At 41.4% G+C, this 15,066-nt stretch overlaps 1 protein-coding gene across 5 annotated transcripts in view; it reads left to right on the forward strand.

Annotated features, from left to right (window-relative positions):
- LOC310870914 (ATP-dependent 6-phosphofructokinase, platelet type-like) overlaps nucleotides 1-15,066 on the forward strand; it is a 49,714-nt gene that overhangs the window by 20,313 nt on the left and 14,335 nt on the right. For 3 of the 5 annotated variants that reach the window (XM_083782283.1, XM_083782285.1, XM_083782287.1), the window contains 7 exons: nucleotides 78-173; nucleotides 2,674-2,766; nucleotides 3,435-3,560; nucleotides 5,745-5,809; nucleotides 8,698-8,767; nucleotides 11,056-11,202; nucleotides 14,643-14,713. In XM_083782283.1, coding sequence (XP_083638409.1) covers nucleotides 78-173; nucleotides 2,674-2,766; nucleotides 3,435-3,560; nucleotides 5,745-5,809; nucleotides 8,698-8,767; nucleotides 11,056-11,202; nucleotides 14,643-14,713 — 668 coding nt within the window. Of the gene's footprint in view, nucleotides 1-77; nucleotides 174-1,042; nucleotides 1,139-2,673; nucleotides 2,767-3,434; nucleotides 3,561-5,744; nucleotides 5,810-8,697; nucleotides 8,768-11,055; nucleotides 11,203-14,642; nucleotides 14,714-15,066 lie in introns of all 5 variants that reach the window. The other 2 variants (XM_083782284.1, XM_083782286.1) reach the window with 1 other exon arrangement.

The raw sequence follows: 15,066 nt of genomic DNA on the forward strand, positions 1-15,066 counted from the left end.
CACACACACACACACACACACACTCTCTCTCTCAGTGTGATCTACAGTGGTATTCAGTGTTGTTTGCTGTCACCCAGATCCGCTCCCGAGGTTCCAGGCTGAATATTATAATAGTAGCCGAAGGAGCAGTGGACACACATGGAACAATCATAACCTCTGAGTCTGTGCAGGATGTGAGTACTGTAGCAGCAACTGTAGCAGGCAGAAGCAGCCTGCTGCAGAGGGGGAAACCAAACCGCTGCTTCGGTTGGTGCAGGGGGGTCAATGGTGCATGGACATTCATGAAGAGACAGTCAACGTGCTATTGTGAGTTTGAGGAGGTGCTGCTGCATCTTTCTTCTCCAGATACTTGTCACCATGAGGGAGAGCCATTTTATGTTTGTTATTTAAATCTGATCCATTTAGACAGTGGTTTTGACCAGGGTGTTTTTAAACGTGTGAAGTGGTCAGGGCTGCAGGCAGCTGTTTTAATTGTTGTGATAATCAAGACAGATAAATCAGTAAATCACTTTAACAAGTATTAACTACTAGACCTTCTATTGAATAGTATATATAGCGTGTCTCTATTTACCGAATTTAGAGGGGTCGAGATATGGTTTTGTTGGTTTTCCATTTAATTGATTTGTCTCATATGGATGCAGTATATTCTTGGCTGTAGTTATTAGCTTTAGCATTATACTACAGGTATAATCATATCCTGCATTCCTTTGGGGTATTTTTTTTGCACAAAAGTGGAGAGCAGTGGAGTTAACCACTTCAACCTCAGCATCCTTATTGTAGGGAAGGCTTTCGCAGATATCTTTTTGGGGCCTAAATATCAAACTTTTCATCTGACATGACAAGTATCTTGAGATGAAAACTCATAACTATAAATATCTAAAATGAAAGTTTGTGAGAAATCCCATTAAAGCCGTTGGTTGCCAGGTTGTCTTGTTTGACGCACAGTTATCCCCCATCACCAGAACCAGCAGTTTGAAATGCAAAACGATTTATGTCACATGTTGAAATGTTTTTATTTTTTTGCCCTTTTAAATCTTTCCAGAATCGTGCAGAAAAGAAAAGGCTGAATATTATTATTATAGCTGAAGGGGCCATAGATTTCCACAACAAGGCCATTACTACTGACTATGTCAAGGATGTAAGTACTGGGAAGTGGTCAGTGATCCAACTGATTGGCTACTTCTCCTCTATGTTGTGGTTTTGCTATGGTGTGCAACTGTGCATCCCTCACCAACATCACCCAACGACTCCCTGAATGTGTGCCTCGTTTCTAACATTGTTCAAAGTCTCATCCCAAATAAAATCCCAGTGTTATCATTCCAAGATGGATGGCAATGTTTTGAATATTTTCTTCTCTCCATTTTTCATCATCATCATCATCATGATCCCCTAACCTGCCATGTTAACCACTTTCAACCTGGGGTCCCTATTTTGGGCATGTCAAGTGAATAATATTACAATAATTAAGTAGGTCGTAGAAGCTTATTGTATCAGCCGAGAATGTGGCATACTATCCCTGTTAGAATGTGCTAGACGCCCTGAGAGATGGTGTGCCACATCAATCAGCTCCCAATACTTAAAAAAGATTAGCCTTGCTACTCATTATGCTGAATTGAGAGCTCTACAGAATGAGCTATGGGTTAAGTCTCTTTTATCTGCTTCCCAGGTTATGACTGGCCCCATAACATCAGTGGAGATGCCGGGGATTGAACCCGGGGCCTCATACATGCAAAGCATGCGCTCTACCACTGAGCTACATCCCCTGTGGCTGAGGCTGTGACCCCATGTAGTCCAGCATCTTAATCTGAACAAATTAATTGTAAGGAAACATCTGCGTTGGGACTTCAGACTGACTGGTCTATATACGCATTCACCTTTAGACTTTTGCCTGTGAGACCTTTTGTTTCCCAAGCAACCAAATTACTTTCAAACACGTGTGCATAGCACACGTGTTTGAACTTAGCAGTCCAATGAACTAACCCCTTGGCCACCTCATCCTACAATAACAGATCTACAAGCTCAGCTCATGTCGTGGTTAAAGTCTGCATGTGTCACCCCCTAGCCTAGAGCCTGTGTTCTTTGTCAGAACATTATGGTAAGTGTGTGACGTGCAGCAAGACCAGACATTTCTCTTCTCCCTTCATATCCATGTGTGGCTTTGTAAATGTGACTCAACATGTTTTGCATGAATTTCCCCCTTCTGTTATTTCCTTATTTAACACAATGTTACGTTTTTTACCTTTGTTGTCATACCATATGTTTTAGCTGTTGGATGAAATACGTGCACCTTCCAAGAGTCAACTTGACATTTAAACAACGTCTTACTTTGAAATATAGAGCCATACATTGCTATATTATTTTAGCAGTCCGTTTTTAATTCATTTAAATTTCAACCTTCATTTAATTATATATAATGGAAAAACTAAATGAACAAATTAAAATTCCATCACATAATTTATAAAAATCACAATTTAGATTGACCAAATTTGATATGTTGGATTGGATTAATGGGGCCCTGGGTTTTGTGAAACATTTGTAAAAGACCATTTTAAGTAATTAAAAACCATGAAAATATACAAAAGTTGGCTTTTGGGAGGTTAAATGTTTTAGAATAGACTAATCAATGATATCTGACTGTGTGCCTCTGTACCCTCTCCTGACCACCATGTGAAGTTGGTGATCAAGCGCCTTGGGTTTGACACCAGGGTCACCATCCTGGGTCATGTCCAGAGAGGAGGAACCCCCTCTGCCTTTGACAGAATCCTGGTAAAATTCATCATATTTAACAATCTTTCTCATCTGTAACTGTGTTTATAGTTTAAAATATTCATAATATACTTTTGATTTCCAGTGTAACAAAAAAAGCTAAACTGAAAGAAATGTAAATTCAAAAATGTTAATCTGTTTTTGTCTGAGCTGAGCTGCATTGATCTTAAATTAGCTTGGAGTCATGGGGTTTCTAATTTGGCTAGAATAGAACAACCCTTGTGAATATGTTTTTCCATATGTTTTTCCATTTCTTCTATTATTCTAACACTGCTGCTTCATTGTGCGTTAGTTATTGCCTATGTCCTCAGCCTATGAGAATGCTTGTTTGCATTCCAAAAATGACTTAGGTAATTATGCTATGAGGCAAAATCTTTGACTCAGGCAGAAATTATTTTGAATATAATAAATGCATTCTGATAGGCTGAGGACATAGCCAATAAGGCAGGATGAATCAGCAGTGTTAGGAGGAACTCTAAGAGTAGAGTTAGTAGGCAGATATAAATAAAGGCAGATAAACACGAGTACACGACTTAGGCTAAATGAGTGTGTTGCCTCAGTAAGTTTTCTTTTTTTTTGCCAAAGTAAATTTTTACATTACTTCCTGAAAACCATAAAAATATAACAATGATGCTAACGATACGATAAATGGCCTTTGACCTGTGCAGGCCAGCCGCATGGGCGTGGAGGCAGTACTTGCTCTACTAGAGGCCTCAGCCACAACCCCGGCCTGCGTCGTGTCACTGGTCGGAAACTCAGCTGTACGCCTGCCCCTCATGGAGTGTGTTCAGATGGTAAGTCTGTGGGAGCGTGTGTGTTTGTGTGTACACTTTCACATTAGGTTAGATTAGACCTGCATATGTGTGTGTTCGTGGGTGTCCAACTGTCCATATGTGGCTGTGTGTGTACCCATGTTGAGGTCATGCTGGGACTCAGTGGGTACAGTGTTCAGTACAGATGGTCAGAGAATTAGATTTTAATGTTCTTCAACATACATATACTGTTATTTGTTAAAATAATTGTTATGTGAAATCTATACTTAATGGAGTCATTACGTTACATTACATTGTGAATCACAGATAACAGCAACAGGCATAAATATAGGAAGAGAGAGAAGAGAGAAGAGAATACATATTTGTAAACTCTGCTAACCAAAGTATCAAGAGAATGCATTAACTCAAATTCAGTCCAGCTTGCAGATAAAATTGCCATTTATCGAAGCTAATGACTCAACAACTTAGTCCTTGCAGACCCTGATAGGTTTTCATCCGGTGTTATTCTGGTGAAATTAAATTATAACCCTTGTGGCCAAAGAGTCGAGATTTAAAATGACATTTGTGGAATAGACAGACCTTTATTGACCCCATGAGGGAAATTCAGTTGTCATAGCAGCACCACCGCAGTATGAAACACAGGACAGATACAGATGGGTAGAGAAATAGATCTAAGCTTCAATAGTAAATTAATGAAAGATGAGTAAACAGGGATTAGAAGACAGTTATACCTTGATGATCGCTGTTCATCAAGGTACACACAAGACACAGACACACACACACACACACACACACACACACACACACGCACACGCACACGCACACGCACACGCACACGCACACACACACACACACACACACACAGTGTAATAGAAAGTCAATCTATGACTACACCACCTTGATGTGTCAAGGAATTGAATACCCTGTAAATTGGTTTCCCAATACAGGGTATTGGGAATTGGTTTACAGTACAGGGTTAATAGTACATCCAATTGATTGGATGTATCCCTTGGAGTGTTTGTGTTCTCTACATCATCCCCCTCTCGGTACATACAGTATGCTGAATGCACCTGAGAGCCGACACCGACGACTGCTATGGTGCTCAAAATAGCGTATGACCCTATCTTACGCCCTGCGCTATGCATAATTCTCAAAACATGTCTGTGATTTGAATCTTCCTATAATCAGCAGAAGTGAGAGTGTCAATTCCTTGTGTCAATTGTGTTTATGGGTGCGTTCGGAAATGCACACCGGGAGCGCACTCGCCTATTAGTTTGCATTGCACAGTGCGCTCATTGCGCTATTTCCGAACACGCCCGACATAAGATGTTAGTTTATTCAAAGATAATGATTTGTGCTGCGCAATGCTATTCGCTCCAAATGGTTTTTATTCAAAAGCAATCAAAAGGCTAGAACTTATGATGCAAACATCAGTGCAACACTTCTGGATTAAGTGATACTGAATGTGGTTGTCATTAAAATGTTACTGTAATCCACAAAAGTGTGACTGTTAATTCCTTGTGTCAAAAACTTGTGTATTTATCAGCAATTGCCAGATAAGCTTATCAAAGCTGACAGCTGTTTGAATGAGATGAGCCACATGCACGCACTGTCCAATACTGTGTCTGCATTTTGAGCACACATGCATCTGTAGTAATATTATACCATGGATATGCGCTGTACTAAGAGTACTGCATTTTAGAAAGGGTCCCTAGCAGCCAACCAAAGAGCTCTAAATCCTCTCCACTAACCTGTCCAACCACATATAAGTCCAAGCTGGCTCAGTCGGCTTTCGACGCGTCACTATAACTTAAAACCTGACCGGACACACGACACACACATTCAACAGCAGATTTTTGGCATCCAACGCTTTTGGCAGGACTTACCCCTGCCGCCGGCGGTGCGGTGGAGAGCTACCCACGTTTGCCAGTGCTCAAAAGTGGTAACTATTGTTTCCTAAGCAAACAAATGTTTGTCGACGAGGATGGGATTCGAACCCACGCGTGCAGAGCACAATGGATTAGCAGTCCATCGCCTTAACCACTCGGCCACCTCGTCCTACAACAACAACAGATTTACAAGCTCATGTCATGCTGTTATGCCCCACATTGTGAGCTTGTAGGTCTTATCAGAGTGAAATCAGGGAGCAACCTTTGTCTTGGTTTTAAAGTGTGAATAATTCTTTATCTTCCGTTTGGCCATTAGACTCAAGAGGTGCAGAAGGCCATGGACGAGAAGAACTTTGATGAGGCAGTGAAGCTGCGGGGCAGGTACTATGTTTGTATAATAATGATCAAGTGTCTGGCTCAGGTACATTCATTGCGACACATAGATCGGGTGAGCCGACCTTCCTATTCCCAGAAGGCCTCTCTATCCACTCAGCTGCTCAAAAGGTTGATTAATGGAGATGCCGGGGATTGAACCCGGGGCCTCATACATGCAAAGCATGCGCTCTACCACTGAGCTACATCCCCTACGAGTAATAAACACTTTACTACTACACTTTATACCTTTTATTAATAGGCATCAAATCTTTAAATTAGATTACATGGATTCTGACCATATTTGTGAAAATATGCCTTTGGATTGGATAGGATGTATTTCATTGTATCTGTATGGACTTTATGTAAGGCATAATAAACGGGTCCCTTCAGGATGATTAACGACCTGGACTTTGTCTCTGTGTTTAATCATCCTGTCTGGATATTATTTCTATTTATTTAACCACCTGGACTTTGTCTCTGTGTTTAATCATCTTGTCTGGATTTTATTTCTCAATAATGACCACAGACCCGTTTATTATTCTGCTTATTACATGGCTACTTAAATAAATTACTACATTGACCAACAACAAAATGAGATATTTTCTTGCTTACGGTAATGAAAGTATTCCATCAGTGTTGCGCTGGTAGTCTGCCCAACGCAACACGGTCGCCTCGAAAAACAAGGAAGTGTTGATCAAATAGGATACATTTTCGATTAAATAGAATACATTTTCGATTAAATAGAATACATTTTCGATTAAATAGAATACATTTTCGATTAAATAGAATACATTTTCGATTAAATAGAATACATTTTCGATTAAATAGAATACATTTTCGATTAAATAGAATACATTTTCGATTACTGCATCGTCTATTTCTCACTTCAAATGTTTAAAAATATATATATATATATATTAGAGATGCTCTGATCAGGTTTTTTGGGCCGATCACCGATCACCGATCACTGGAAACAGTATAGGCCGATACCGATATTGCCGATACCGATCACAGCGTCGTGAAATCCATATTTTTTTCCATTGTGTAGCATATACTTACTGTATTTTCTACTGTACTCTTCTTACACATCATTGACATTGTAAGTATAAAAATTAGGAGATGAGAAAGTTTTTTTGCAAGCTGAGGCAACGTGCAATATTTCACTCTAGACTCTCTTAGAGACAACTTGGAGGTTACAGAGTAAACTGTAGAGACTCAAAATGCAGTGGTTCCCAAAGTGGGGTCCGTGGACCCCCAGGGGTCCTTGAGGGAGTTCCAGGGGGTCCCCAGCTAAAAGGATAGTTTGGAACCAAATGGACCCGTTTGGGTTAACACTTAACATTGATTTTACAATATAAATTGGGGTCTCAGAGATAGGAGTGGCATTAAATGGGGGTTCGTAGTCAAACTGGGGGTCCTTGAAATTAAACTGGTGGAGAAATTTGAGAATCACTGCTACAATCTTCTTATGGGGGTCCCTGGCATATCTTTTCAAATGGGGGTCCGTGGGCTGCAGTGTCAATTTGGGGGTCCTTGACGTGAAAAGGTTTGGGAACCACTGTCTTAGAGACAACTTGGAGAGTAAACTGTAGCTTTCTTCTTTCATCAAATACAAAAATATAATAATAATAACATACCGTACATGTTCAGTGCACGGACACAGACAACTGAACATTTCACTGTACAGACTAAAATAAAAAGCAGGCTGCTAGTGTTGTATACTGTATAGGCTCGCTGATCGTTAGCTTAGTGCTTAGATTAGCGTGTAGCTACTGATTCAACCCACTGATTTAACTTCATCTCCGCCTTTAATCTAATTAATTTTTTTATTGACAACGTGAACGAACCCCGACACCAGCGCTGCAAAAATAGACAGATCTACAAGCTCTCAACGCGTAGCGAACTGCGCTGCAGAAAGAGGCAGGACGCGATGCCTTGAGAGCCTGTGTGGATCAGAGCAGCAGCATGGAGCCGGCACTCCCAGCCTCCAACGGCGCGGGGATGCAAGACTTCTCCGGGGAGGAGGAGACTTGGCCACTGGGCAGGCTGCATGTTGCTGTGGCTAAAAACATCACCAGCCCGTGGTTGTGATGTTAGCTTCAAGCTAACAAGCTAATAGCTTGGCTTGCATCTGCTTGTCCGTTCCAACTTCACTTCATCTCCACCTGTAACTTATGAGTGCAGTACTTTCATCCGCAGCGCACCTCGGAGCATTGCTCCGTCGGATGATAGTATGCCTCCCGTAACTTATTTCTTATTTTTTCCCTGGCTGCGGAGCTGCGCTGCAAACAGACGGATCTACAAGCTCTCAACAGCGACTGTAGCTGCAAAAACAGGCGCCCCCTTAAAGGAGACTTGCCACTGTCCCACTGTCTGTTTTGATCGGGCATTTTGATCGGCAATTTTGATTTATTTTGAGAATCCGATCCGATCCGATACAGGCATGATCGGCCGATCATGATCGGTGGCCGATCGATCGGCGCATCTCTATATATATATCTTGAGAGCGACGTTTAGTTGTAACTTGTAAATGACATTGTGTGTTTGTTTACATGGCTGTCATGATGGATACGCCATAACATCCAAGCAGCGTAGCAGGTGCTCTGGGGCTTTGATTAGACAGCGGTCTGTTATACAGCTGATTGGTCATTATGAAGAAATATCACAGCTGAATTCAGCGATTGACCAATCAGAATCAAGCATTCAACCAAACCGTGTAATAAACCTCAAGTAGTATAAACAGTACAGAAATATATACCGATTCAGGTGAGCACTTTTCCCTCCAAAGATTTGGCAATATCATTTGGGTTGTTTATGGGCAGCCTAAAAGGATTTCAGATGAAAAGAAAAGGAGTCTGGTGCCAAATGTCTGTTTTTATATCTTTAATTTACAGGAGTTTTGAAAACAGCCTGATCACCTACAAACTCCTTTCCTACAAAAGACCTGAATCTGAACTCCCTGTGGTAAGAATCATAATGCATCTACAATACTTCACTCACACCTGAGACCATTGGTAGCCAATCATCTGCCATGGACACAGCCTACACAGGGAAAACCTCATTGTAAATTAATATATAATTTGTTATGGTATGTACAAATGGAACCAAATGTGGTTCCATTTGTATTTGATAAAATGTAAACAAATCTTACAGTAGACTATGCTGATTTTCACTCTAAACAAACATACATAATCTGACTTCGGGTGCAGTACTTAGTTTAGACAGTTTTTGGTTTAGACTAGTCATTGGTTAGACCAGTCATTAGTCCTACAACTACAACCTATCTCAAACCCTCACCCTAAACCTAACCTCCCACGGGGCAGCACACCTAAACCTAACCTTAACCCATGTCTAACCAATGACTAGTCTAAACTAAGTATGCACCCCTGACTTCTGTGTTGTAGTGGCACATGATAGGACACAATCTACTTTATAAATTGGAATAGTAATAATGTAGTTGATTCTTCTCATATTAATACAGATGACAGTACATGAACTAAAAGCCAATAATGATCACCATGCTCACCTTCCTAATGTTGTGTGTTTTCCCACCAGCGGTTCTGACATTTGTTGCATTAGGATAAGGTACTGGTCAGGTGCATTGTGGGTGACGATGTTGCTGTGGCTGAGGTCTTTTTTGTGACACTGACAGAGTTGTCAGTGTTGTCAGCTGTTTCTGTGAGAGGAGGAGTTGAGCGATGAAGTCATGTATGTTAGTGTATGTGAACATCGCTGTGGCTGAAAACATCTGTTCAGTATCTGTTAGAACTGTTTTGTTTTCTGTGAATCCACCATCACTTTTCAACAGCTGTGACAAACATGTCAAACAATGTCCCAGACAATATAATGGCTAAGTAAATGGCCATTAGTCCACATACCCATATTAAAACAATATAATTCCTATATGGCAATGGTGCCACAAAATGATAACATTAATTCATTTCTTGTACCTCTCATGGTCAATTTCCAGAGGCTGAGCATAGAAGCATGAAGCGGATGGCACTCCTGCTACAGTGATGCCTGCTTGTTATCATGCCACTAGTTTTGTTGTCTAGTTTATAATTATAGTTTATAGTTTACACATCACATTTTGTTCCAACTTTAGAATCACCACCTACTGTATTATCTAAAAGTTAAAAGGGTATGTTTTGGCCATGGAGAATTTCATGAATAAAAATACACAAATAACATTAATTATATTGTATGACGTAGAAGTAGAGGAGAGAGAGAGAGACAGAGAGAGAGAGAGAGAGAGAGAGAGAGCTGCAGTGTATGTGCACTGCAGAATGGTATCAGCATGTGGCCTACTGCTTGCAGAGTCGCAAGGGAATCTGTGCATGTCACTGTGCTCTGCTCTCACCCAACATCCAGTCGTTATCAGGGAATGATAAGCATTGCCAGCAGTTATGGGCAACAGAATGTTTTATTTTTTACAGGGGAAAATAACAAATATGTTATTTATTCTTTACTGTTCCCAGTTCCTGCTAGTGCAACGTTTCTCTTCTCCATTGCCTCAAAGTTGCATATATCATACATAAATAATGTCAATATCATACATTCTCAGTAATGCTGAATGTAAGATTGAGCCCTAATGCAAACGTTTGAATAGCTCTGCTAGTCATTGAATGTATGTATGAAATGTATTTAGCTGTATGGCTGCCTGCTAATCTGCATACTCAAGATATAGGCCTATAGTCGGTAGTGCTGTTACCTCACAGCTAGAAGGTCCTGGGTTCGATTCCCGCTGGGGACGCTGTGGGCACTGGGGGCGTGTTCTCTCCTCCGCGTCATCAGTGCCCATACCCGAGGCGGGGTTGGCGAAAGGGCCTTTCTGTGTGGAGTTTGCATGTTTTCCCCGTGTCCCCTAGGGTAGGTACCCTCACAAAAACATGCCGTAATCCTGGCCTCTAAACTACCTCCCCCTGGCCAGCCGGGGCGCCTGATGGAGGGGAAAGGAACTGGTTGGAATAACGTGTTACTTCCACACGCTACGTCCGGCCGGGGAAACTCCCCCCTGTCAGGTGAAAAGAAGCAGCTTGGACTCCTCATGCATAGAAGGAAGCATGAGGTCAGTCCGCTGCCCCCCCCCCCCAAGGGAGTGTAGCGCCCAGGATTACATTAGATAATTGACACTGAGTGAAAAAATGGGTTACAAAATTGTGGGATAAAACATAATAAAAAAAATACACACACACACACACGCTCGCACAATTATTGGTGTATTTTGTGACAGTGTCTCTGTGTTTTCTCAGAGCTCTTTTAACGTGGCTGTCCTGAACGTGGGCGCCCCGGCAGCGGGCATGAACGCTGCTGTGCGTTCTGCCGTTAGGGTGGGCATCACCGAGGGACACAAGATGTTTGCTGTCAACGACGGCTTTGAGGGCTTCTACAAGGGACAGGTAGGAGACTCACACCTACAGCAGGCTAAGTAATGCATTTCACAAGATGAGTGCCATCTCTCATGCACTCCTACTGAGAGATGGCACAGTTATCGTTCTTCACCGTGCGGTTATGGCGCCGAATGGGTTCACACACAGTTGGCGGATGACCCTTTAGGCTAGTGCAGTGATTCTCAGTCTGTGGGCCGGGGCCCTCAGGTGGGCCATAAGGATATTGCCTTGAAAAATTATACATTTGAACTTAAAGGGATTGTGACATTTAAAACACATTTTTGTAGATTTTTTGGCTTTTTTGGCTTTTCTTGACATCAATTTCACCAAAAAAAAACGAAATTTGAACATTCAGTGTATTCTCTGCTGTCTGGACTTTTGTGAATAATTATGCAAAAATGTCTCATCTGGTTGGACGGCAGGCATATACGTAGATCCCTGCTAAATCTCCACCCCCTCCCCTCTGCTCCCTGCCTAGTGCCTACCCTCGCTTCCTCATTGTGACCGCGACTTTGTTTCTTTGTAATACTTACTAATAATGGCTTCTAGAGAAAAATCAATCTGCTCTGTTGTTGGCTGTGGATACCAACTTACACTGGATACCAACTGGCCTAGATGACTCTTTTATTTTTGACGACGTTCCTACCACGTTGTCAAAGAAGCGCATCTTGGGTTGACAGGAAAGGGGGAATTACCGACATCTACAGGCTAAAATAATGTGTTTTTCCATGGCTTCTCAGGATGAACTTTACACATGCACAAACACTCGTGTCAAGAAATACTGGAGTGGAGTTGAGTGTTCAAACTTTTTAGACACGTTTGAAGGACCATGGCCAAGACTTTTAATGTTGTTAAAATTATGTTATAAATCATGTCATAATACCTTTAACCCATTCTGACCTGAGATCAGATTCATACGAGGTTTCCACTGGACACACACTGGTCTGATTAACCCATTCTGACCTGAGATCAGATTAAAAAAATGTCAGTAGTTCTTCGATTATTCAAAAATAGCAGACCTACAAGCTCGTATCGCGCCACTCGGTGGCGCGATATGAGCTTGTAGATCTGCTATTTTTCAATAGCTAAAGCATAACATGATGCCAACACCAAAATGGGTGCCCGGTCAGAATGGGTTAAAGGTTCTACGTTGGTTCCATACATAGAACCTTTAAGTTCAAATGTTTTTTTTTTTTCTTCAAGGCTTTATTATTTATTAAGTAATACAAGTGATTAATTAATCATTAAAATTATGAGCCCACTAGGGCTGTTGTAATGCTTTGAATGGGCCCGCTGCCTGGCTTGCAAAGTGCGACCGATAAAGGTCTGTGACGCTGTGTGATTGTGATCTTCTGACAGCTAGAAGGCCGGGCGCCTGGAGCCCCTGGTCATTCTATTCTGATACTCGTTGATACAGAGCTCAAGTGCCAAGCACGCTCAAACCTCGTGCCTTAAATTAACCCCACAGTCATGTTGTGTGCAATCCTTCCACTCAGAACAATGCACAGCAGCATATTACTCCCAGCATAAAGCTGTGTAGAGGACAGGTCAGTGTTTCCACATCTCCCTGTGAAGAAACGTTTGGGCAAACCATGCTATGCTCACGCTCATTGTTTGCTTTGTAGCATTGCTACAAAGCATTGTTTGCTTTGTAGCAAACAATGGGCAAAGATCACGATGAACTTGAGGCCAACTTGAGATACGACTTGAATGTGAAGAGATAAACATACTGTAAAAAAAAAAAAAAAAACCCCAGCAGATACTTGGCTTTTCATGAGCTTAAATTAGAACATTGGTTCTCAACCTGAGAGTCCCCACGTGTGTGTGTGTGTGTGTGTGTGTGTGTGTGTGTGTGTGTGTGTGTGTGTGTGTGTGTGTGTTGGGGTCTATATTGGGTCTATAATACATTATAGTCACATTTATAATGAGCTTATAAGGCTTCATAACCTTGTTATAAATGTTTATAATTATGCCTAACAACAAACACACTTCATAAGACACTTAGTTATGGTAGTTATAGTTGTCTGTTCCACTGAGCTTATAATGCATTATGACAGGCACTTCATAAACCTTGGTATAGGTTGTTATGCATAATTACATTTATAACAAGTAATAATAAATAACAAATAATGCCTTATAAGTGCCTTATATGTGACCTCTCCTATTCTGCCTGCTGTCTCATCAAAGATTGACACGAGTCCAGGTTGGAGCAGTTGTTAGAGTGTGGTTTATCCACCTGAGAAAGCACAGTTGGGACACACAGCCACAGCTCAGACACAGTAACACATGTGGTCATCTCCCTCAGTATGGGGTTCCTCTGTCCTACATAGTGATCGTATAGTGGTTATTTGTTTTTACATAGTCTGACAAAAATACAAACATTCCCTTAACCCATTCTGACCTGAGATCAGATTCTAAAAATGTCTATTACATCCTGACAGTTTCGTTATTAACCCATTCTGACATGAGATCAGATTCTAAAAGTGTCTTCGATTTAAAAAAAATAGCAGACCTACAAGCTCGTATCGCGCCACTCGGTGGCGCGATATGAGCTTGTAGATCTGCTGTTTTTAAATGGCTAAAGCATAACATGATGCTGACACCAAAATGGGTGCCCGGTCAGAATGGGTACATGAATTCAAGTACAGCAGAATAATTCCCCTCTAAAACTCAATTTTTATGAAAGTAGGAAGCAACATGAACATTATTAGTGCCACCTACTGAAATAAATGCAAAAGCAACAACAATATTACACAGCTGCACAGGACATACCTGAGAAAGCACAATGGGACACACAACCACAGCTCAGACACAGTAACACATGTGGTCTTCTCCTGTTACACATGCATTATGAATGCAAATATAATGCATTAGACACAAGTTCACAACCTTTAAGTAAAGTGTTACCCAAACATAAAGATTGGCAGCGGTGGGATTTGAACCCACGCCTCCGAAGAGACTGGAGCCTTAATCCAGCGCCTTAGACCGCTCGGCCACACTACCACACTCTCTATTTTCATCTCTTTCTGTCTTGTTTTCTCTCTGCCCTTATCTCTCCTCTATCTCTCACACGCACGCACGCACGCACGCACGCACGCGCGCACACGCACACACACACACACACACACACACACACACACACACACACACACACACACACACACACACACACACACACACACACACTGCCCAAAGGTTGTCTGTCGTGTAAAATGGAAAGTGATCCATATATTGAACAACTGTCTCAATGTAGTACTGTTTGGGTTTCTACTTGAAACGTTGTATGTCCTGCCTGCTGTGATTGTGAATAAATACTTGGAGAGTTCCAAAAGTGAGTTGCGAGACTTTGCCTTTCTTAATGATATCTGTTAGTTTAACAGTTTGGCTCAGCACCAAGATCGGAGGATGTGCGCTGTTCTATTATTCTGGATGTTTTTCTGTCCCAACAGATTAAGGAGATGAAGTGGGGAGATGTAGGTGGCTGGACCGGCCTGGGAGGCTCCCTGCTTGGAACAAAGAGGTATGGTGTGACCCAATCACTGTTCTAACTCTGGTGTACATTATTATTATTTATAAATATGTCCTTTTTGTAAATAAAGTTAATCAACTTAAAGGACGACTTCACCCATTTTCAACTTATCTTCATATATGGTCCTCACTAATGCTCATTAAAATGTGGCACCATTTTTGTGACATGTTCTGTCTCCCTGTTATTTTCATGTGCTTCTTGTGTTTTAGTTAGGTAATGTTTTACTTTAGTTTACTATTTGTTTTCCTGTTTCTTAGTTGCAGTTTAGTTTTACCCTACACCTGTGTACTCTTATTTTGTAGTATTGTCACTAGTGTTTCCTGTCTGCCTATAGTTACTGTTCG

The sequence above is a fragment of the Protomyctophum parallelum genome, assembly GCF_964188405.1.
Source record: "Protomyctophum parallelum genome assembly, chromosome: 14".
NCBI lineage: Eukaryota > Metazoa > Chordata > Actinopteri > Myctophiformes > Myctophidae > Protomyctophum > Protomyctophum parallelum.